The sequence below is a fragment of the Diorhabda carinulata genome, chromosome X, assembly GCF_026250575.1.
Source record: "Diorhabda carinulata isolate Delta chromosome X, icDioCari1.1, whole genome shotgun sequence".
NCBI lineage: Eukaryota > Metazoa > Arthropoda > Insecta > Coleoptera > Chrysomelidae > Diorhabda > Diorhabda carinulata.
Genome location: NC_079472.1, coordinates 24,697,688 through 24,722,399, shown reverse-complemented (window position 1 = coordinate 24,722,399; position 24,712 = coordinate 24,697,688). Strand labels below are relative to the sequence as shown.

Below are 24,712 nucleotides of genomic sequence, written 5' to 3'. Positions count from 1 at the left end.
CGCTTTATTGAATAGATGGCGTTCAAACTTCGTTTCAAATGAATATTTCATCACTTCAAATTCAATATGAATCTTGTAATTCAATAAACAATAATAATTTACGTAATAAGTCCCGAAAGTGGTCTTTTACTGGACGATTGGGCCTGACGCTCATCCGGCAAGCCTGCGTGTACAGTGAAACACCACTTTCGGGACGTATTTCGTACAATATTTTTTTTAAAGCGGGTATTGTTGCACAATAAACTTCATATTATTCAGTTTACATTTTTATAACAAAAACATCGTGTCCGGGACTTCCTTAACAATTTCATCTGGTATAATTTCATCTTCCATTAATTCACAATCAAATGCATCATTTTGAATATCCAGGTGCTTGAAATAAAGCAAAGGACTGAGCTTTAAAAGTCATATTTATTTGTAGTCTAAAATATCAAAATGCAATGATAATAATCACTCATTTTAAAGTATTTACTTAACTAATGGGGTACAGACACGTTGTTCATAAATACTAGAAAATAACCCAAAACTAAAAATCACGTTTTATTAAGAACAAATAACAGAAATATATCATGTCTACTTATCGTCACGAGTACGATTTCCGTGGCGCCTGGATTTGACTATGCCAATTTGTAAATTGATCCAAAATAAGTCGAAAATGAAGAATAAAATTTCTCGCTATGTCGCTTTGTTTCACTCACTTCCTCTCAGTGAATAATTTGTAGTAATCGAAAAAATTAACCGAACTAGGAATCAAACTCAGAGCTATATGTTACAAAACTCAAAGTTATTCCTATGCCAACAATTGTTTTTTATCTTTATAGAAGTGTGTTTTTTAGTTTAATTATAATTTATTCGTTTGTTCATTATTACACCGATTTTTTATACGTCAATTTACGAAATCGTTTTTTTTAAATTTTTTTCAAATTATAATTTATTTAAAACTGCTCCAAATTTTTTACACGTTAATTTACGAACACATTGTACAATTTTTGGCGAATGCGCCAAAATAAACACTCTTAAAACTCTACCGATATGGTTGGTTAATTGACATTTTAATATCTGTTACTTCTATCTACCTGTGCCACAAGTATTCACCGAGCACTAACATTATAAACATTGAATTTGGGCACACTGCCCTATATCAAGTATAACCTGACAACGGTGTGATATTTCCGCGTTGTTTTTATTTAAGCCGGCCACAGAGGTACCTAGTCGCTTCCACGGCGTGCTAATATGCAAGGCGCAGCAGTAAGACGGTTACGTCACAGCCGCACTGCACGGATTGCACCCAATCACAGTCATTGTTTGTCTCATCCGACGTACAAGAAAACGCTTGCGCGACCGAAAGCGCACGAACCCGCTTTAGCTTTTATAATCGTCAGTATCGTGTTGATAGTGTCGAAAAGAACGCGGTGCCGGGTGTTCCGCTTATCTACCCGGTCTCTATTACCTTTAGTGTAGTCGTAGTTCAGCAGAATATACCGATTCAGTGCTATGGATCCCCAAAATCAAGATATCGTGGCTGTAGGCAGTCCCGCCGAAGTCCCAAACGATCCAGGGTGAGTTGTCCTATCATATATTTACGTAAAAAAGGCCTTTCGCACATGTTTCCACATGTGATTGCCCCTTTAAACTCACTTTTTTTATTTATCGTTGCAGGAAAATGTTCATTGGAGGGTTAAGTTGGCAGACAAGTCCAGGTGAGTTTATTTATAAGTGCTTCACAATATTTGTTTCGAACATCAAGTTATATCATACAAATAAACTATTTTTAACACCACCAATCGCAGAGGCTTTACTTGTTTCAATCACTCAAAAGTGAAAAGAACTTGTGATAATTTAATAATTTGTTTATCCAATATATTTACGTAATATTTATTTTGTCTATCTGTTATGACATCTATTTGAAACTTCCATCTAATTAACAATCAACGCAGGAAAATATTCGACAATTTTATTTTATGTTTTGAAAATATCACCAGTGTTTGTAAATTGACGCATGCGTTCTATCACATAGAATTGAGGGAGGTTAGATTCGGGAAAATTCCGCTAGATGGTGGAAGCAGTTTCTATTTTGATTTCCATCATATTCTGTCACTTGAAAATTTGTTTGTTTACAATGAATATCTCTATTAACAAAATACGAATAGAAATAATTACATTTAATTTGTTAATTTCCTTTTTGCTTAGTTGAATACGTGAATAATTTCTTATTTGTTGATCGAGTTGTATGATCAGACAATGTCAGACAATTGTCTTAATAATTATACTTTGCTCAAAAATGGACATAACCTCAATTTATCAAATTGGCAATCGGATATTTATGCATTTTTAATAGTTTTAATAGTGGAGAAGACTGGTTTGAACACAAAAATGATGAAATATGTTTTAAGTTTTCTCTAGATAGATTTCCTTTTCCAGTTCTTTGTTGATGGAATTGCCACTCATTCTTTCTCTTAGAGTGTGACTCACTTGATGTTTCTTAAACTAACCGAAAAGCAAACATCTGTGAAAAAAGAAAACTACGTAGTGGCGCGGAAATAGGTGCTACAATTATAATAAGGGATACCAAGGGGGAATTTGGGAATTTCTTTGAACGCGGCAATTAATCTAATTACTTCGCTATTGACGAATCGTTGATAAAGGACCGTATGTCTAGGGCTAAATAATTAGACAACTAGTAGTATACAGAAGATCAAAATGAAGTCAGGTCATCTCTTCTTTGAAATTGTCTGTTTCAATAACACAGGTCACCAGGAATTTTGTGGCCTCCGTCAATTTGTATTCATATATATATATATATATATATATATATATATATATATATATATATATATATATATATATTTATATATATTTATTAATTATTTTGAAATTTTTTTTCCGGCCTTGTACATTTGTGGTTATTTAGAATAAAGTGATGTAAAGTGATTTTAATTAATTAATAATTTGCCCTAACTTGAAAACTAGCACTTCGATTGGAATAAGAAAATAAGGGTACTGGGAATGGAATAACCTGGAAATAATGTCGTTTGGCAAGAGAATATTTTCAAATATTGGAATATTTTCTGTTCAAACACAAACTAATTTTCAAATTTTCACGTACTAAATAGAATTAACTACTCAATTACATCCATAAAATTTGATTCTATTCATAATCAAGTTGTAGCAGCTCATTTTATAGTAATTAGCATTTGTTCTCTTTAATTGTTTTGTTGCGTTTAAAAAAAATATTTCTTTATTTTGGAGAATATAAATAAAAAAATCTATTCACCAGCTTAAACTTCTTATTGAGTCCATTAGCTCAGACATACTTTACTGAGGTGGCTTGTGGTTTATTCCACTGCGACTTTGTCAGATCTATTGCGGTTCTCTAAATCTAAATTACATGAACCTTAAGCTCTTTATAGAGGCTATCAACTCAGAAAAACAAGTGATTACAAATTGAGGTGGTTTGTGGTTTATTCCACTGCGACTTTGTCAGATCTATTGCGGTTCTCTAAATCTAAATTACATGAACCTTAAGCTCTTTATAGAGGCTATCAACTCAGAAAAACAAGTGATTACAAATTGAGGTGGTTTGTGGTTTATTCCACTGCGACCTTGTCAGATCTATTGCGGTTCTCTAAATCTATCTAAATTACATTTTCCTTAAGTTTCTTTATGGAGCCTATCAACTCAGGAAAACAAATGGTTGCAAACTGAGATCGCTTGTGGTCTATTCTACTGCGACCTTTTTAGATCTAATCTAAATTACATTCACCAGATTTAAGCTAATTATGGAGTCTAACAGCTCAAACTTTATTGAGGTGGCTTGCGGTCTCTTTACCTGCGACTTTTAAGCTTCTTATAGAGACAGGCAGAATTACTCCGTCAATCTTATCAATTTATTCTAATAGCTCTCAATGGCCGGTTAATAACATCACAACAGTTTTGACAGTTTTAGCCTAAAGTTGTACGCTACCCATTTTTTATTGCTCTAGTTGTTTTTTAAACCTTTAGCCATTACTACGTATCTAGAGCACACTCATTCAATACTAGCTTAGAATTAATATCTACAGAATCGGGTGTCTTTAGCACTGCTCCACTGTCCGATATTTCCAGCGTTTCAAGCTCGTCTACGCAGTAATGGATCGTTATTATTTCCCACTGGAAAATTGTCGCGTCTTCAAGCCTCGCCTTGTACAAATAATGGAGCTATGGTGGACTAAGCAAGACTCAAATTATTATAGGTAAAACCCAACTGGTAGAAAATTAGAGAGGGATAGTAAAATATGAAAGTTTCATTAAATTGGCATCCTAGGTCAAGGTGTGTATATTTCAAAATTGTGAATTTGTTATTTAGTCAAAAAATGGGTATATTAAACAGGTTATCAAAACTTTATATAAGAATGGCTATTGTTTCAAATTGTTTTCTGATATTACTATAAAAAAGTTTCAAGCGGGGATTAAGAAGAACCACATTTTGGAAAATCAAACACAAGTTGAAAATTCAACACGCATCAATTGAAATTTCTAGCATGGAAAGCTTTGAATTAGTTTTAGGCATTTTCGAGGAAATGAAGAAATTAGGAGAAGAGTTGAAATGTGTTGATTGAATTTCCTCAACTCGAAGATTACAGTCAGAGATAAGGAGAATAATTCGAAGAAGATTTCAAAACCATGGGGAAGAGATATCAAATCTGATAAGATCACCATATAACGGTAGATAACTGCTGGGGTTTACGAAGAGTTATCCTGATCAAAAGTATATTACAAAAACCCGCGCAAAACTTATTCTCAACTGTTTACTTTAAATTAAAAAAAATCAGATTTTAAGGATGGAATTACATGGAATATTTATTTCTAACATATGGAAATAAAAAAAAATATGAAAAAAAATTGATAAAAATAGTGTATGAGAAAAAAATTTAGAAACAACTTTCTTAATATCTCTCAATTTATAATGACTCATAAAGAATTGCTGATAACGTAAATTGAAGGCTATTATTCCTTCGAATTTTCTGTATTTCTTTTTTAAATAAATCAAGAAGCTTATTTTCATGAGATATGACAAATTTTGTGATGCAATTCAAGCTCGGCCTGATATGTATTCAAGTTTTGACATCTAAAAAATAATTATTTTGTAGGCCTGTCAATTATGACGACTTAATCTTGACATAAATGAGTGAAAGGATTACAAAATAGCAAAAGGCGCTGCGTTGAAAAGAGTTTTTTAATATGAGTATTAATACTAGAGGATCCGTCATATTTCTGTTAAATTTTGACAGAATATAATTACCGCATACATGTAATATTTCTATATGGATAGTTCATATAAGTGGAAGGTGTTCCGACTAAGTGCAACAAATAGTGTATAGTTCTCTCTCTCTTCGGAGCGCTTCAGTTAGTTCTGCTCATTTTTTGCGTGCATGAAGCATGCGCAGTATAGATAAAGTGTCTCGAACGAGAGAGAAAATGTATATTGTGTGCAAAGTAACGTAGGGACGTCTTTGCCAAATTTTTAAAACTCATATCTTCAATCCCATCTCGTATACATTCTGTTGCTTCTTTATCAATTTTTCAAATAACTAAATATGCTAATAACGTTTGTAAGTTGACGATTATTATATATTTTTTTCAATTTACTAGATTTCACACCGTTGCAAAATGTTTATGGTGCCCACCAGTAATAAATCTAAATATTCTATCGCTTCCAATAATTTAATATTGTAACTGTTCTGTAACCTCCACAAAAATCTTTTCATTCTTGATAGTTTGCAACCATATTGTCTTGTCATAATTTTAGATGATCGTGAAGTTATTTGCTTATTTTTATTATGGAAGTTGAAAAAATACTAATTACCCTCTTTGTTAGAAATTATTATATAATGTCGTTAGCCTTGGGGTGAACATGATTGTGCTCAGAGTCCAATAAATTATTTTTCTTATCACTAGACAATTTCTTGTATCCTGGTGTTACTAGCTTTATCTGGCTAATGAAGCTTTTGTAAAAAGAAGTAAATGATATCTGAGTACATTTTCAACATTAAGTAATAGATTATTAGTGGTTGATTATATTTATTAGGGGAAAGAAAACGTATTTCATTCTTTAAGCAAAAAAAAATAGCTTCAAAGTTTCTTGAGCTATTAGGCCATCGTCGAAAATAACTATTGCCGCTTTACGTTTTGCGGTTGACATTTTCAGAAGTTGACTTCTAACTGATAACTTTTGCTACTTGATTTTTGCCAATTCGTGGGGTTGGCATATTCTCAAGTTAGGTTAGAATTCCTGGAATCGTTGGTGATATTCATTCTTAACACACTGTTTACACTACCACTACACTCACAATTACACTGTCTGACGCGCGTTTCGATAACCAAGTTATCATCTTCAGATACTGAAGGTAAAAACTGGGTTATCGAATTGTGCGTCAGATAGTTTAATTGTGAGTGTTGGTGTATGATAGTGTATACAGTGCACTGGTGGATTTATACATTTGCCTCCTGTAGGCAAATGTATAAATTCGCCGCCTCTACTGACCTTTGAAATTAGCCCACATTCAAATAAATTACATTTTTCATCAATATTTTAATTTGAGAATTAATTTGAATTTGAATAAAATTCAAAGATGTACAATTTTGAAATAAGGAAGATATGTTGTAATACATATGTCTTATTACACTCAGAAATGAATATTTTTTTAATTATCTATTGATATTGCTCATTAACCCAGCATTGCCCTTAACTATGAAAATGTATGTCTTAAAGTAATCTTTAAAAAAATCTTGTCGTTTATAGTATTTATCGTTAACGAACTCTTGGGCAATTATAAAGATAACGATATTATTTTTATTTAATTCTTTGTAATGTGAGCAGAATTCATGAAATTCATCAAAAAATTTATCGTTTTAGTGGTTTTATTCTCAATCAGGAAGCACCTTCTTATCTATCAATTATTCAGTGGGATTCTTTCGAAGTGGTACAGTACACATAAACCCTTTTAGTTTTAGGAATTTTTGGTTAGTTTAATTCCATATTTCTTTAGGAGACACTGTGAAATCTAAAACGAAAATTGTCTGCCTCTTATCTTTTTTTTTCATTATTTTTGAATCAGATAATTTCCATTTCACAGTTCGGTTGTTGCTAACTATTCCTGTTGCTCCGAAATTCCTTAAAGTTCATACATCAACTTCGTATAGTGAAGAACGTAAACCAGAACATTATTTGTGAAAAATATCAGCAAATTCAAGCACCGCACATTTCCCAAGGCCTTAACTTTCTATAGTCCTTTCTTGGTTTTTTCGTTCTTGATAAATTCTTTCATTCAGTCCTTATTTTCGCCATTATGTTCAGGGGGGTTGTGTATATACTTACTGGAAGAATTTGAGAATCATCGATATCCAAATTTTCTTCTTCCTCTAGAAGCTCAGCACCTGAAAATGGTTCCTTTATAAACAAAATCAGAGGTGTAAATAGTTCGATAGTTGACCAAGGACTCGTTAACAACCCAGTGAACAGACACGGTTCATTATTCACGTATATCCTACTTAAATAAAATAAAATGAAGATAAGAACACCTAATAAAGATATAAATGATAATATATGAAAAAAATAATGATATGGAAGCAGACATTATGTCTTTTTATACTTACGTTGGTACTTCGTAGCGTCTGATAGAGATGCACGCTTTCGTGAGTCGCACGGGGGGGATAATCCAATGAAGCAAGTACGTTTTTCTAGATGGACGTACTTTTAGTGAAGTATGCAAATCACACTGCGCAATGGAATCATTTTTACTCCTATTAATGTCTCCTTTGGGCTTTGATGATACATTCGTCACATGTTTATCGTCATTACGCATAAAATAGCTTACGCGGTTAGCTTTTCTTGACTTAATTATCTATCATGAATAGTTCTTCACTCTTTTCAAGCTAGATGAGCTTCTCAACTTTTATTAAATTACTTTTATTTCTGTAAAAATTGGGTAAACTATTAAATTTTTCGCTCCTTGAAACACTCCGCCCTAGGCTTTAGTCTACTCAGCCTGCCTGGTGCATCCACTACTGATACAGTATGCGAAATCCTCAGACAATTAAATTAAAATATTCGTACTTACGAGAACATATAAAGAATTCTTAGCTTACTACAGAACCAAACAAAATTTGAATGTCAAACTATTCTATTACTCTCCTCTTAATTGGATACATTTATTACAGCGAATCTGCAACGTCTCTAGACCTTTAAAAAAAATGTTTTTTCTTGCTCTGCAAACCAGACCTCCACAGTTTTTATTACCTCCTCGTTGGAAAAGAATTTACGACCTTTTAAAATTTTTTTTAGTTCAGGAAAGAGATGATAGTCGGACGGAGCCAAATCTTGTGAATAAGGGTGTGTTCTAGTAATTCAAACCCTAAATCACAAGTTTTTTGTATGGCAACATGAGATTGCAGTACAGGGATGTTGTCCTTCAAAAACAAAACACCTATGGATAATTTTCCGCGTCTTTTCTCTTTAATTTTTTCCCGTAGAGTTGTCAGTAATCTCTAGTTATTGTTCTACACTTATCCAAAAAATGAATCATGATTATTCCATGGCAATCCCAAAAAACTGAAGTAGGAACCAACGGTATTAAGCATATCTTCGTAAATCTACTTATCTTTTGACCCTTTTAAATACAGGTTCTTGATGATGGCTCCATACTCCAATTTTTCGATTTTCACAATTCCGGTGGACATCTTTTCTCTTTTAATTAATTGCGTAACTCTGGTTTACTTTTTTGACGTCAAACTTTACACTGACACTTCTAATAAGTTATTGTTCGTTACTATGGTAACGCAATATTTTGTTTATGCGTGGAACTGGTCTAGGCTAACTAATTAATACTTTCTCGTATATTAAATATGTGCTTGGCAGGAATAAAACAAAACACACGATAAAAATACGGAAATTATTCTCAAATTACAAAAAACGATTTTTCAAAATATCAATAACTTTTTCTATAAATTAAATTACTTATTTTTACGTTGGAAAATAATTCATCTTCACCTTTTTTGGAGTCCTTTGCAAAATAAGTATGCGTTTAGGCTTACAACTTCAATTTTTTAAAAAAGGTAAGTTACTACTTGTCTTCCGCTTGTGAAAAATATATTTAAATAATGTAAAATTAACAAAAATTGCGACAATGTATGACAATGTTAAAAAAGAGATACATAGATACACTTACAAATCGTTCAACAATATCTGTATATCTAGCGGCGAACTTCTAAAGGAATCGTATAAAAAAGGAGAGATAAAGGAAAAAAATGTGAAGAAGGTGTAATCAGGAGAAGAAACAAGGAGAAAGAAGTGTCAGTTTAAACTGTAGCCTGCGTGACACTTTGTTGGATATCGAAGTTGTAAAGCATTTATGCAATTAATTTATTTATAACTACCAAGAATGGATTATTTAATTCTTTTATTGAAAATATGAAAATATTACAGATTCATCTAGATTCGAGGAAATTATGAGAGAAAAGATTAAAGTGAATGAGTGACCTGATATTATTTACGGAGAGACAATGTTTAGAGTGAGAAGAGATTGCTACAATTTGCACAGAAAGGTTTTTTATATAGAATACTGATCCGATATTTTCAATTTTAGGTAGGAGCTCAACTCAATGACCAACAGGTGACAATAACTCAACTTAAGATGTAATGCCAAGTTTATTTGAATATTTTACATTTTGCCGTACTGTGAATTAGATAAAAAACGAAATAAATTCATGTATAACATTGACTGTTGTTTTTTTAGCACCAAATATAATATGAGCCCAAAGCCCATTGTAAATTCATGGTATAAGTGAATTAATAGTAGGTTTCGAAAGTAGCCCGCGAAGCTAAAATTAAACAATTTTCTTTCATTTGAATTTTATGTAAGTACACTTTTGGGTACGATCCCAAGGTTGCCAGATCCTTGGTGTTGCAGAATACGGGACAATCTACCTCCGCTTTTACTTATTTTTTATATATTACTTTACATTTTCGTGTACATTAAATTAATATTTGTTCTTAGATTTCACTGCTTGTTTTTGACGTTCTTATTAACTCTAATATTTTCAAAGAAAACCGAACTCATGAAAGTAAAATACGGGACAAACAGAGTCCCGTTTCACTTTGTCCATCCTAAACTAGACTTTAATGTTTAGGATGGAAATTGATAACAGTTTTCAGATTGTATTTGCACTATTGTCGACGATTTAGTATAACATGGCATTCTTTATAAATTTTCGGCATAGCTCCCGGTATTATTCATGCAAGATAAAGGTATTTGTTTTCTTTGTAATGCAACATTTAAGAGAGCAAACATTGAAAGATAATTACTAATTTTTTATTAAAAATACAAAGATTATCCACGTGGTGCTGCGATTGGTAAATTGAATGAACAATTAAATGAACATCAAACTAGTTTTTTCAAATACAATACGAATATTCTTTATAAACGCAAATGAATAAAAGAAAAACGTGAATCTTATAACGGACGTAGAAATAGGTATTTGTTTTAGTTCATCTCCGCAGTGTTGGTATGGTTGGCGATATCTTCTCGCGGTCGTTCACCAGCAAACATTTATCCCTCAGGAAATTATGTAACCACCAAGAGAAGCATATGTGCTTGATATAGATTAATGCAGTTCATAAAGAAAGAGCAATCTGAAGAAACTTTTGTGCTTTGTCCAGATATGGCAACTGCCTATTACTCAAAAGACGTTGTGGGAGCTTTCGCAAAATTAAATATTCCGTTTATTGAGAAATTTAGGAGTGTTCGTAATGAGCCTCAAAAAGAAAATGGTTTGGATGCAAGTCCATTAGCCACAGAATTTTTCAATGATCCTACAACTAAGATATCCGTTTTAATATCCTTGATAAAGTTTACTAATAGATCTAAAGTTTGTCGGTTATCTATGCTTAAAGGTGTGTGAGGTTTAGAGGAACAAGTAACTGCAACAAATTGTTTGATTTATGAATGTGATTGCTGCATCCGAAAAAATGTGATTGAGATCATCATCATCGCAGGTACAGGTTGATGATTGTATAATACCCAGTCTGGCAAGATGGGCGGGATATCTCCCATGACCAGTTTTCATTCTAAGTATACTTTCTGATGAAAATTTCGAAGTTGTGTATTAGAAAATATAATTCGGGGATGGGGGTAAAGCAGGATAAATTTGAAAATATGTGTCATTTGAGGACCGTGAGGCAGTATCCTAGAGTTTCTGCCATTTTATCTTTTATTGAATTGATCTATATACATATACGTTACAAAAAACTCGCATTTTGAATGAACTACTGAATATTTTGCTGTTTCATTACCATGTATTCCAACATGTCCTTTAACCCAAATGAATGTCACACTCAAAATTAATAATATAGTTTTGTCACTTAAAAAGACATTTCATTCTTTCGAGATGAGTTTTTTTTATGGCACACAGTGCCTAGAGTCAGATAAAATCACACCACTATCTTTTTTATTTGACTTCAATGAGGAAAGGCCCTGCAAGCTAGCATACAGCTCCGCAGAATACGAGGATGTATTGATATCAAGTTAGCTTAGATCAGTTCCATGCATGAACAAAATATTGCGTTACCATAGCAACGAACAATAACTTATTAGAAGTGTCAGTGTAAAGTTTGACGTCAAAAAAGTAAACCAGAGTTACGTAATAAATTATGTGAAAATTGTGAAAATCGAAAAACTGGACTCACGAGCCATCATCAGGTACCTATATTTAAAAAGGCTAAAAGGTAAGTAGATTTACGAAGATATGCTTAATACCCTTAGTGATCAATGTCCTTCGTATGCGACAGTGAAAAATTGGACTACAAGCTTCAAATGTTTGAATGTTGACCAAAAGCGTGTTAGCGTTCGATCTGTGCACGATTTGAGAACGATGTAGACTTCTTAAACCGAATTGTGGACAATGGATGAGACTTTGTTACATTTCGACAACCCAGAAACAAAGCAACAATCGATGGAATGGCGACACTCTGGTTCTCCAAGACCTAAGAAGTTTCATGTCCACAAATCTGCTGGAAAAATTTTTGCTTCAGTTTTTTGGGATTGCCAGGGAGTAATCATGATTGATTTTTTGGATCAGGGTAGAACAATAACTAGAGATTACTATTCGACATTACTGACAACTCTACGGGAAAAAATTAAAGAGAAAAGACGCGGAAAGCTATCCAAAGGTGTTTTGTTTTTGCAGGACAACGCCCCTGCACACAAATCTCGTGTTTCGTGATTTAGGATTTGAATCACTAGAACACCCCCCTTATTCGCCAGATTTGGCACCGACAAACTATTATCGCTTTCCTCAACTGAAAAAAAAAGTTTAAAAGGTCGTAAATTTTATTCCAAAGAGGAGGTAATGAAAGAAAGAAGAAACATTGTTTTTAAAAGGTTTAGAGACGTTGCAGGTTTGCTGTAATAAATGTATCCAATTAAGACTAGAATATGTTGAGTAGTAAAACTGAAATTTTGTTTGGTTCTATAGTAGGCTAAGAATTTCTCTATATATCCTCGTATGTGCTAGAAGTATCGGGAAACATTTTTTGTGAAATTTGAAACGGAACGTTTATTCTGAAAGTAGGGAAGCAACTACACATGAGGAACTAAAGAAAAGAATTTTGAACAAATTCTGGCCAACGCCAGCTTCAGTATTTCATAATTCAATGCTATATTTACAAACAAAAATTAAAAAGCGAACCGTTGGCTGATTCATTCATAAAAATTTTATACCTAATAGTGTAGTAATCAATGTTTCATAGAGTAAATAATGAAAGTAAAATAGTTTGTGCGTTTCTTTGTCCTCTCACTCTTTTGCATAAATATTAAGTCATTGGTTTCAGAATTCAATTTTTTTAAACTGATGGGAATATATCAAATTACACTTTTTTTTGAGCAACATATTTACAACCTTTGCATTTGTGAATGTGTTCAAAACAAAACATAGATCGAAAATAACGGAACAGAATTTGGAATCATATTTGAGGATTGCCTTAAGTTCATTTCGCCCAATTTTTGGCAAACTTGTTGCATTTAGTCGCCCGCACACTAATAAAAGTTCACAAAGTTTTTGTATAAAAAGGTCACACCTTTTTTATACAAAAAGTGCTATGCATATTTGATTTCTTGACAATTATCTATGTGCAACTTAATAATGGTTCGCCGAATGAGTATTGGCTCACCCTCTAGATGACTGAAACCATTTGAATCGCATCTGATTAAGAATTAACCTTGGTCGGCAATTTTCTTCACAATCCACAGTTCTATTTATAGTGCATCCATTTTATACGCAACTTTATAGAACAGTCGTGCTGTTTAAATCAATGATAAACTATACAACTATATCAAAAAACGCCGTCAATAAAATAAAAAATTCAATTTTGATTGTATAATCTTGTCGGACGTTGTGCTACTCTCAATTTTGTCACATATTCTAATTGGTCTTCAAATACTTAATTTTTTTATCCTGTTCAGTTTTATAATCTCGTTCTCATGAAAATCTCCACGTTGGCTACATTTGCATCTATAATAATGTTGGTTTTACTTTATTTATATTAAAATTTCTCATTTTCCTACCATCAAATAAAAAAATGAAGGATTTCACACGATTTGTATCCCTTGCAAACAAATTTTATCCGCGTGAGAAAGTACTTTTCTGAACAGGTGGGAAAAGTGGATGAATCACGTAAAATTATGGATATTTATCTTGAAAAATATTTGCGTTTTCTACATATCTTCCAAATCCGTCTAAAGGATTTTCGAAAAATCATAAACAATATTCCTAAATGAACATAACCTCACTTATACTTTCGGTAAATTTTCAAACTCTACGGGAACATGAGATTATTACATAGATTTATCGGCAGCACTATGGAGGGTAGAGGTAAGGAGAATCATCATCATCATGTGCTACAGAAAGTGTCCATCAAATCTTTTACGTTAGGGAGGCGCTACTATAGCATGACTTTAAAGAAAGATAATGACTTCCGCGTACCACTCGGACAACATTTCACTGAGTAAATTTTTTTTGTCATTATGATTCTATTATTTATTAAAGTTTAGTGAAAATTGACTTTATAATCACTTGTAAAAATTCTTACAAATTCACAATAATTAATTAACATTTAGCGTTATCTCACAGTAAGATTTCTAGGTTATATTTACAAAATTATGGTGGAATAGTTTAGATTTTGTATACCAATATTTAATTAACGACTCAAGTTATTTGAGTGAATTGATTAAATTTTCTAACATTGCATATTTCACTCTATCTAAAATAACTAAGTTCATATGATATCTCGTCGGACAAGAGCGTAATTCTGGTCAAATTTTGAATTATAATTTACCCTCTAGAAGCGGACATTTTTTAAGTTAAGCCCCCATATGAAATGGTCCTCCTCACTTCTACCCTCCATAATTTATGGAATGTTGAAATTAATATATAATTTAGCATATTTTGATTCATTTCATGATTTTCTTTCATATTAGACGTAATTAACCAAGCACAGTATTCTCTGAATTGTTGTTTTCTCAACAATCCTTTTTATTTGCAATCTGTAAAATTTACAACAAGCAATATATATTTAAGTTTGATTATGGCACCACTCACGTACCACAACAGGTTACATGGAAGATGCATTCTCAGCTTTTCCTAGCTAAAAGGCCTCATTAGAGGTTGAGCTAATGCTTTGGGATCATTCTGAGATAAGTGTTATTGCTTCTTTTACTGACTTTATGTGGAATATAGACATTATTGGATGTCTATCTTGAAAATAGAATTTCAGGATTAGGAAATAGTTATGCGGGAGGATTTTCTCAGTTTTACTTAATAGGCCGTCATGCCAAACCTCGTCGAAAGCCTGGGTGATATCTATAAAGTCAGCTCAACTTTTAAACTCTTAAACTTAAACTTAAAAAGAATAGTAGACTCTAAACCCAAAATGATGGTTAGGTATTAGTCGTCTAGTTTTCAGAATCGTTTCTATTTTCTCAGTCATCAGTGATGTTTGTAGTAGTTTTGAGCAGGTGATAGGTTAGGTTGATTTGGATTTGAAGTGGTTGTTCGTGACTTGTGTTTGCATTTTTTCAAACTTTCAAATTAAGCACCAGAATTTTGTTTTAAAATGGAGAACAATTAAGAAAATCTAATCTCTTATTTCTTTCCTGCATATACTTCAAATAACATCAACTAATGCAACTACTGAACTTTTGATTTTATGAATTTTCATTCATCTGTAGGCACATTTCAAACTTCTGTAACAAAAATAGATTTCTATATTTCGAAATTTTAACAGTATACCTTACTCATTTATTTGTTAAATATTACATAAACATTTCAGAATTTTGTTTACATAATGATTATACCATGATACCTACTTCAGTTTATATTTACTTTGGATATGAGATACGTTACTTTTCTGATGCCGACACAAAAAAATATAAATTCCGTTGGTAAAAAAATTTTATATAAGCAAAATGTAGTCATTGAAATTTTGCACATTGATAATGAATGACAATAGACATAACATTTCTAGTTACCCTCTTTTGTTTTTAAACATTGAAGAAACTTAAATTTGGTGGACTGAATATAAATCTAAATTTACAAACTTTTTCAAATTGCAGATTAACTTAGATTGCAGATCTTTCTTTTCTTATCTCATTCTCCATTAAAAGTATTGTGTTTGTATCCAGTATTTTGATATGCTTTTCAAGAATATTATATAATGGCACTGAAATGTGATATTTATTTATCTCCTAAATCATTTCTTTTCTCTATTAATTTCTATATTGCTATGCAATAGGGGGAATAATACAATGCAGTTATCAGCTGCAACAGCTTCTAATATCTTTTCATTATCAGCTGTAACAGCTTCTAATCCTCTATAAGGCTAGCTTCGTATTTCTCGCACATTTGGAGATCGGCTCCTAAACATACCCTAAGGAATTCCATATGTAAGAGAGCGATTCAGCGATTCAAAGTTGACTAGAACCTTAGGCCTGACTTTATTTTACCGTTACTTCCACGGCAGATGCTCTTACGAGCTGTTCAACGTAATCCCACCTAGAGCAGCATTTGAAAGACCTACTTGACAAGCAAACATGGCTCATGAACATCGAGTTAGCCTTCAGACGCCTAGAACATCAATTTATTGGAACTCCTTTCTTTGGAGAAGTACAACCTTGTGAAATCAGCTACCAAGGCACGTCTTCCCCAAGCACTACAACCTACAGAACACTACAGCATCCATAGGAATTTATACACGACAGGCACCACTCGAACTACTCGAGTGTAATAGAGTTTACCCTATTGGGCTTGCTTTTTACGTAAAAAAATATTAACTTTCGTTCACGCCACTTATAATTTCTCACTATTTTTGTTCGGATGAATATAAAGTGAAATTACACCACTACACCAACACTCACCATTACATTTTCTGATGTGCGTTTCGATAACCAAGTTATCGTCTTCAGAGACTGATGCTAATTGTAAGTTTTGGTGTGGTGCCAACTTGAAACTTGCACTTGCACTTCCGAGCATATCGACAATTGTAGAATTGGCAGATTGCTAAACTGAAAATATTAATCTGCCTAAATACATGAAGGATCGGCATTCGAATTATTCCGGATTGTTCAGTTTGACAAGTGTTTGAAGCAGATTAAACATTGCCAAATAGGATCTATTTTCTATTTTCTGTTCTGTCAATATTGTTAATTTCTTATAAGTTCTTTCAAGTTTCCAATGTCAACTTCTACATTCATTAGTTCCAAAGCCACAGTCTTTGAAATTAAAATGTAGCAGGTTTTGTCATTTTAATAAGTGAAAGGTGTCGTCCTAACCCAAGTTACCGAAACTGTAATTTAGAGGATTGTGATGTTTTTGATGAATTGTGTTGACAGGAACAACTCGCAAAGAATGTGTTAACTAATGATGAAAAATTATCACGCAGTTTTATACAAAATCAATTCGGAGATTTGAATTACATGATGTTATTGTAATAAGAATAATAATAATCCTCATCCCTATATAATAACGGTGATACAACTGATAATAAATATTATATAATGATTGAGATCGCAATATGAAATTTTGGATCGGAAGAAAGGACTACATACAGTAGTAGTCAGTCAGATCTCCAAATTTATTGCGCTTAAATTATTTTGTTGGAGATGTTTAAAAAATAAAATAATCCCATTAAAAAACAAATCAACCATTTCGTGATTCCAGTTTTTAATACGAGGTATATCCACAATGTAAGTTCTTTCTCTATTTCTATCATGTAAAGAAAGTTGAATCAGTGAAATTTATCGGCAAATCCGCGAGGCTTACGAATAAAATACGGTGAGAGATTCAAAGATTAGAAAATAGATGAGAGAGTTCATTGAAGGACGTGATCAAGTGCACGAAAAAGAGCGATGTGGACGCCTGCCTACTGGTTTGGTTACTTTGGTTCACGCAATTGGAGATAAGTTAAAGTAAAATCGTAAGCTTACAATTAGTACCCTTACTACGAAATTTTCGTAAATCTCACGATCACTAATTCATGAAATTTTTACTGATAGATTGAAATTATGGAAAATTTACTCCCGTTGGATGCCCACAAGTCTTACTGAACAAAACGAAAAACTAGAGAAAGGCAAAGCACTTTAGTTTTTGGCACGTTACAATGAAGAATGTGATCAGGAGGTGAAACTAAACGGCAATGAAAGGCATGAAGGAGTTTTTCTCCAATAAAAGTGAAGCCTAAGCAATTCTCTACACCTCACATGCAGATTTTTTTGTGTCAGAAAAAGCATTATGCTGATTGATTTCCGACCACAAGGTCATCAATCAATTCACATGTTTATTGTGGGACTGTTAAGAAATTTTGTAGCGCAATGCACAACAAGCGCCGAGGATTACTGTCAAAAAGTGTTGTAGAAGCCATTAGTTCAATAAATATTTTTTCTGTATGTGTATACGTTTATATGTATTACAAAACAGATCTTACTTTGTGGATATAACTCTTAATAGATTTTATATTAACAAATTGAAAAAAGAAGATAATCTAAACATCTAATTTAATCATATTGATAAGTTATATATTGCTATTTATTATTTTTGTAAGAAAAAACGTTAGCGTTATTTTTTTGGTAATAAGTGTTGAATAAAATTAAAGGCTATTTTGTAGAAACGGTGTACCTCGTATACTTTTAATCGATTTCAATTGAACATTTTTTTGTAGATCGAAATATTGATCAGCTACGTTACTTCATAAACACATTATATCTTTGCACAACCTTTATTTGAATCCAAAAGTTGGGGGTGAATCTGTAAGGATAACTGAATACTTTTTATCCGTTTCTATCTCACTATTTAAATAAATTTTATCATTTTATTAACCTTTTGGCGGTGATATAACGTTCCAGAATGTTGGTAAATATTTGTACTAATAATTTTCATAAATTTGCCACCAATATTTATCTTATAACAAAATAAAGCAAGCAAACATTATTTTAATGATAATTATAATGAACGGTAACGAAAAACTTAGCTATGCAATATGAAAACACATTCAGTTTGCATCGATAGACGTCACTATTTTAAATATTCAATAATTTAAGAACGGTACAAGGATTATATTATTTTTGATTTGAATTTAGAAAAACTATTTCAAAAATGCAAGATTTTAAAATTTAAATAAATTTTCCATGCATTCTCTCGTGATTGCACTGCTTCGGGCTGAAAAAAGAAAAGAAACGCACGAATATTTACATACGAGCCTCGTCCCATTTCAGTTGGCTCAATTGAAAAAAATTACTAATTATTGCTTTTCCAGTTATTAAAAACCTGCAAATTGTTTAGTTTTGAGCACTTTATATTTTCTATAAACATTTTAGATACTTCTACAGAAGTTACAAGTCTTAACATATGTTATAATTACAAACCAAAAAAAAAACAAAATGTAATCAGAAAGGCTTAAATATTAAACATACTTTTAAAAGTTACCATTGCCTAACATTTATGTTTAATAACAGCCATAATTCTTTGAGGGATGGTGTTTATTAAATTCTGACAGTATTCGGGAGTACAATCATCCCAAATTTCTTGTAGTCATTTTTTTAATTCCATTACAGTTCTAGCTGGATTTGCACGCAACTGCTTTTTCATTTCATGCCAAAGTGTTTCTATTGGTGATAAATCTGGACTACTTGAAACCCACTTTAAAAGTGGAATATTGTTGTCTGAGAACCATTTTAAGGCCTTTTTTGACTTATGGCATGCTGCTCCATCTTGCTAAAAGATGAGGTTACAGTTACTTCTCTTGTTGGCAACAATTATTCTTCTAAAATATCCAGGTACTTTTCAGTATTGACAATTCCGTTTATGAAATGGAGTTTTCCCACTCCTCTTGCTGATATCGAGCCCCACACCATCACAGATGCCGGAAATTTTACTTTCCGCTTGAAACAATCTGGATGAAAAGTTTAATTTTTTTGTCGAATAACTCTACTTCGATCGTCACCAACGCATACTTCAAAACGAGACTCATCACTCCAATTTATACAGTTCCACTGTTCAAAATTCCAATTTTTATGCTCTTTGGTCCATTTTAGTCTATTTTTCCTTGGGATTTGAGTCAATAATGGCTTTTCTTTGACGTATGTAAAGAAAATTTAAATTTAGAAAAATATGCATTGAACAAAATTCACTTTGTATGTCCGAAATCCTAATTATAGAGCCTCTCTGTGACGTGGATCTTGAAACCCGCCCAACGACTGCATTACTCCAAAGTACACTTAGTTGACCATATTAGCACGTCTGTTTTGTTGAATTATTCTTTTTAACGCTTGTTTATCTTTGTCTGACAATTTCGATTTTCTTACGTACCGGTGTTTAGGGACAATCGAATGCTTTATACAAGTGAACTATATTTCGAACACTGTATTTTGACATGTTTACAACTTTCGCGATTTTTTGAGTTCTTTTTCCCATTTTTGAATAAGTTTATTATTATTAATCGAATTTTTTCATCAATAACTTTTTCTCTGCCCATTTTAAAAATTATACTCACCTTATTACTTCAAAAATCTATCTGTCGTATACTCTTAGAATGTACGCAAAAACAACAATGTCATTTTGCAAATGACTCGAAAACCCTACAAGGAAAGAATTGCGACGTGGATAATATCTACAGGTATTTGTTTGATACGTCTTTAATTGAGTTGATGCGAAATTAATTAATTTTAATACAATGGGATGTACATATAATAACACATTAAAAAAAAATAATGATCTTTTGCTGTGAAGAATTTGCAGATGCTTCATTAATTATTTTTTCACTAGCAACTAACGAAATCAAACACGATCCTCGACATCTCTAAATTTTTCAGTGTGAATTCGTAGTTTGTTTATTGCTGCCCTGTCTCCTTAATTTTATATGAAAGGTTCAATATTTACATAATCGGTATGATCAACGTCATTTTGGATAAAATTAGTGTTTTCGTCACTTTGATTAATTGTTTCAGCGTCACATAATTTTCAAATTGAACTTTTATATTTTGCAATTTATTACAATTGAGATTTAAGTTCTTTACCAGCTCAAAAGCTGAAGTTTCTTATACTATCAAAAGTCCAAAGCTTTTGAAGCAGTTTGAACTTGTAGTTTTAGCTTTATAGATAAAGTGCTTGCTGGGTATTCATATTAATCTGCCATATCATTTTTCTTCACTCTTAACGCATTGATAACGTAGAATTTATGTGAGTAGCTTTTTTTTAAGACTCAGGCTTCTAGTTAGTGGCCAAATGAGTACTAATCAAAAAGACAAATTGTGGTTTGTTCATTATCTAATGATACACACCTATAAGACTGATCTTAATGAATAAATTCAGAAACTAAATTCGAAATAAATATGTGATAAAATGCTTATGCGAGGAAATGAAATTTTTTTGGAGTTACAAATTTTAAACAATTCTAGATACCGAGTATTTGAGGATTTATCGAAAGGGACCGGCGTTTTATTTTTCGATTTAGTGAGGCTTTCGACTTAACAAGGTTGGAGTTATATGGTTATTTGATTTAAAATGCCTGAATAAACAATATTACAATATTAAACCATTATTAAGAAATATATGAGTGTGTCTGTCGGGTTTATGAATGTCCCTCTAACCTAACTGACGGAGTAAACAAGCAAAAAGAGAGAAAACTAAACCTTTCGAGATAAAGTATCATGTCACGACGTTGTTGGTCGTTGTTGTTGAGAGAATCAAGTCGTATGAAACAATTTATGTAATGTATACAGAAGTTCTTTCTTTATTTCAACCGTAACTATCTACAACAGCCAACAGATTTAGTTGAAGTACTGAAATACATAAAAAATATTGCTGACAAGCTTAATGAATATGTATACAGGGTTAGACAGTGATATTTACATGGTTCACAACTACTTTCAAAATCTAAATAATAATAATTGAGGTAATAGAGAAAGAAAGGCTTTATTGACAAAAAATTGTCATAATGTTGTAGACAAAAACTTGTAAAAACTGAAAAAAACAAAAAAAAAATAACTGAATAAAGATACTAATAATAATAAAATTTCAATATATAGAAGAAAAGTTTACAGAGTAAAAGGCACTTTTTTGCATTGTAAAATATAAATAGAAATACAGTAAATATGCCCTCAAATTATTGCGGAATGCGGAAAAGATGAAATTGATTTGATTTCAATTCGCAAATGAAAATGAAAATTCCAGGATCAATTTAGGGATTCTTATTGAACAGTGCACCCTATATAATATTTTTTAAATGCAATAAGTGATTTTCAAATATAGAACAGTCATAATGACGTATTACATAATAGAGAGAGTGAAAAAATGCTTTATTGTCAAAAAATTGTTACAATTTGTAGACAAAAGCTTGTAAAAACTAAAAAACAAACAAAACAAAATAATTAAATAAAGATAAAACAATCAGTAACAATTTTATATGTAATAGTATTAGGTAATAATTAGTATATAAGTCGTATATAAGTCCATAGCAAAAATTCAATCAGTATGCAGCATGTCCGGAATTAAATATTATTATTAGAAGTAGTTTACATACTTGAAGACACTTTCCAGTAAATGTGCCTTCAAATTATTGCTGAATGCGGGAAAAGATGATATCGACTTGATTTCAATTGGCAACTGATTGTGCATTTTTTGCATTGTCAAGTCCTTAACTAATTATGAACGTGGAATAGGTAGATAAAAGTCGTGCTTCGCGTAACTAAGTGAGAATTAGGTTAGTTAGAATTAGGAAAACGGATTCAAAGATGAATAAGGAAGGAAGAGTCAGACCCTTTAATATTTTAAAGATATCGCACTCAAATTGAGTCGCACAACAAGTACCTGCGTCTCAATAAGGACATAATAGATTGTTAAGGAGATGGATAAGTTCAGTTCTTTGGAAACTGATCTTAGCGCAAAACAGGAGAAACTTAATTCTTTACATAAGGCCGCAATATGTAATTCACATTTCAAGGAATTGTCCTCAACAAGATCTAAGAATTAGATTGACAAAAGATTAAAATCGCACTATGATTCAAGGGTGATTAGGTCACTAGACATGGTCCTATGAAGTGCTGTGAGATCAGGATTTCTCCAAGAGAAACTGATGTTTAGATAGCGATATCGTTTATTAACAAAATAAAAAAAAATAGGGCCTAGTACTGAGCCTTGAGGCACTCCGCATTCTATCGGCTTAAAGCTGACTTCTGTTGGTGACAAACCATGCGAGTGCTGCAATTTGTTGATTAAAATATTATGATTAACACAATCGAACACCTTAGAAAACTCACAAAAAGTTGTTGCAGTGGAGTGATGGTTGTTTAGGCTAGAGTAGACATTATTTAGGAAGGAGAATCACTTGTTCATTTGTTACTTAAAAACCCAAATTGATTGGTAGTAAGTATTTTATATTAAAAAAAAAATGATAAAAGCCTCTTTTTGACTAATCTTTCTATGATCTTGATAACGTGGGAAGGAGTGCAATTGGGCGATAATTCGATGGTTGATTTTAATCTCCTCATTCATGTAGAGGTATAATTATAGCCGTCTTAAGGCAATTGGGAAAGTGCTCTTTTGAAATGAAACGTTAATTAGAGTGGTGGAATCAAAATATTTACAAAGAGATATGTGAACGGGTTTCCATTTTTTTTTTCGTGCGAATCAATAGTTTTCATATTTTACATCATTCAATCACCTCACCACTTTAATAAACATTTCGTTTCAAACTGGCACTTTTCCTTAATTAAAATGGCAATAATTATACCTCTGTATAAAGGAGGAGATCGAGCATCCAATAACATTCACGCTATCTAAAATCATTGAAATATTGGTGAAAAAAAAAAGGTTTTTATCATTACTATGTAAATATAAATACTTATTATACATCAATTTGTATTTTCAAGTAATAAATGCATAAATGATGGTATACTCTCAATGCTAAATAATGGTTACTCCAGCCTAAAATTCCCGAATTAGAATCCTGATGACAGAGTAAAATTAAAAAAAAAATACTGTGCTTGTCGATTACTTTATTAAAAACTAATAAATCTTTTGATGAAAACTATCTATCCTATATAAATAAGAAACTGCTTTTAATAGAAAATTTCGAATTAATCTAGCAATTGAATGTTTTATTTGAATGATCACTGATTGCCTTTTATGAGTCAGGAAAATTCGCCACCAGCTTGATGTGAAGAATATCTATTGTAATAAGAAACGACGCGACGTTGAATTAATGAGAAAGACAAAATGTGTAGTAGTCTAGTCTACAAGTTCTAATCGGTGTTAATTCCACATACTTAAACTAAAATTATGTAGATCAGCTCATTTGATCCGGAATTTTGTCTATATTACTAGTATTGTCAGTAAAATGTCAAGAGCCGTATAAAAAGTTCAGAAGTAATAAACAATTAAACACCCGTGAAGTATAAATATTTTGTAATTATTAAAAAAAAGAAGAAATTTACTAAAAAAAGATTATAATTCACCTCAAATGCGTGTGTGTTAATAAAAAATTTCTTGAGGTACTTAAACGAAATTAAAAAATGAAAAAATTTTGATATAAACTAAGCACTCTAGAAAATTTATCTCTGTTGGAATTTTTCTTTAATGTTATTTTTCAAACGTCAGAACGATTGTTGATTAAAAAATATTTCTCAAACCTTCTTCATCGTTTTAAATCAAAAGATAGTTCAAAAAATAATCGTAAAATTTTCTCGGTTCATGAAGGCACTGGAAGAATTTTACAAATTTTTATTATTTACACAAATATATTTCCACAATGATGGTCTAGTGTCTTGATTCTCAAAGCGGTCCAGATGGATAACCAGAGGTCCACAGGAAACAAGTCGGAGGTCTACATTGGGCGTGACAAAAAATGGGTGTCCACAATTATCCATGAAAATTTAGTTGGTTTCGATAGTGAGGAACTAAAATGCTGGCTATTTATAAATTAAATTTAGTGAAAATTGATTGGCTCTTGTGTTGTGAGAGAAGAAAGGACCATCACCAATCCGACTCGATCAGTTTCCGAACAATAATGAATGATCGAGTTTTTAGAAAAGTCCTAGAGACGACTGTTGCATATATAGGCTGTCGGTTAATATATGATATGCTGAATTTTTGTATTTGGTATACAAATTGCTGTCGCAACTCCTACAATCAA

The 24,712-nt window shown here is 31.9% G+C and overlaps 1 protein-coding gene across 8 annotated transcripts in view; it reads left to right on the top strand.

Annotated features, from left to right (window-relative positions):
• The first annotated feature begins 1,247 nt into the window (after positions 1-1,247).
• The window catches only part of LOC130901729 (RNA-binding protein Musashi homolog Rbp6), a 1,060,444-nt gene continuing 1,036,979 nt past the window's right edge, over positions 1,248-24,712 (top strand). For 3 of the 8 annotated variants that reach the window (XM_057813296.1, XM_057813291.1, XM_057813297.1), the window contains exons 1-2: positions 1,248-1,559; positions 1,660-1,700. In XM_057813296.1, the coding sequence (XP_057669279.1) occupies positions 1,495-1,559; positions 1,660-1,700 (106 nt within the window). In that variant the 5' untranslated portion in view covers positions 1,248-1,494. The remainder of the gene's footprint in view (positions 1,560-1,659; positions 1,701-24,712) is intronic. The other 5 variants (XM_057813295.1, XM_057813290.1, XM_057813298.1 and 2 more) reach the window with 3 other exon arrangements.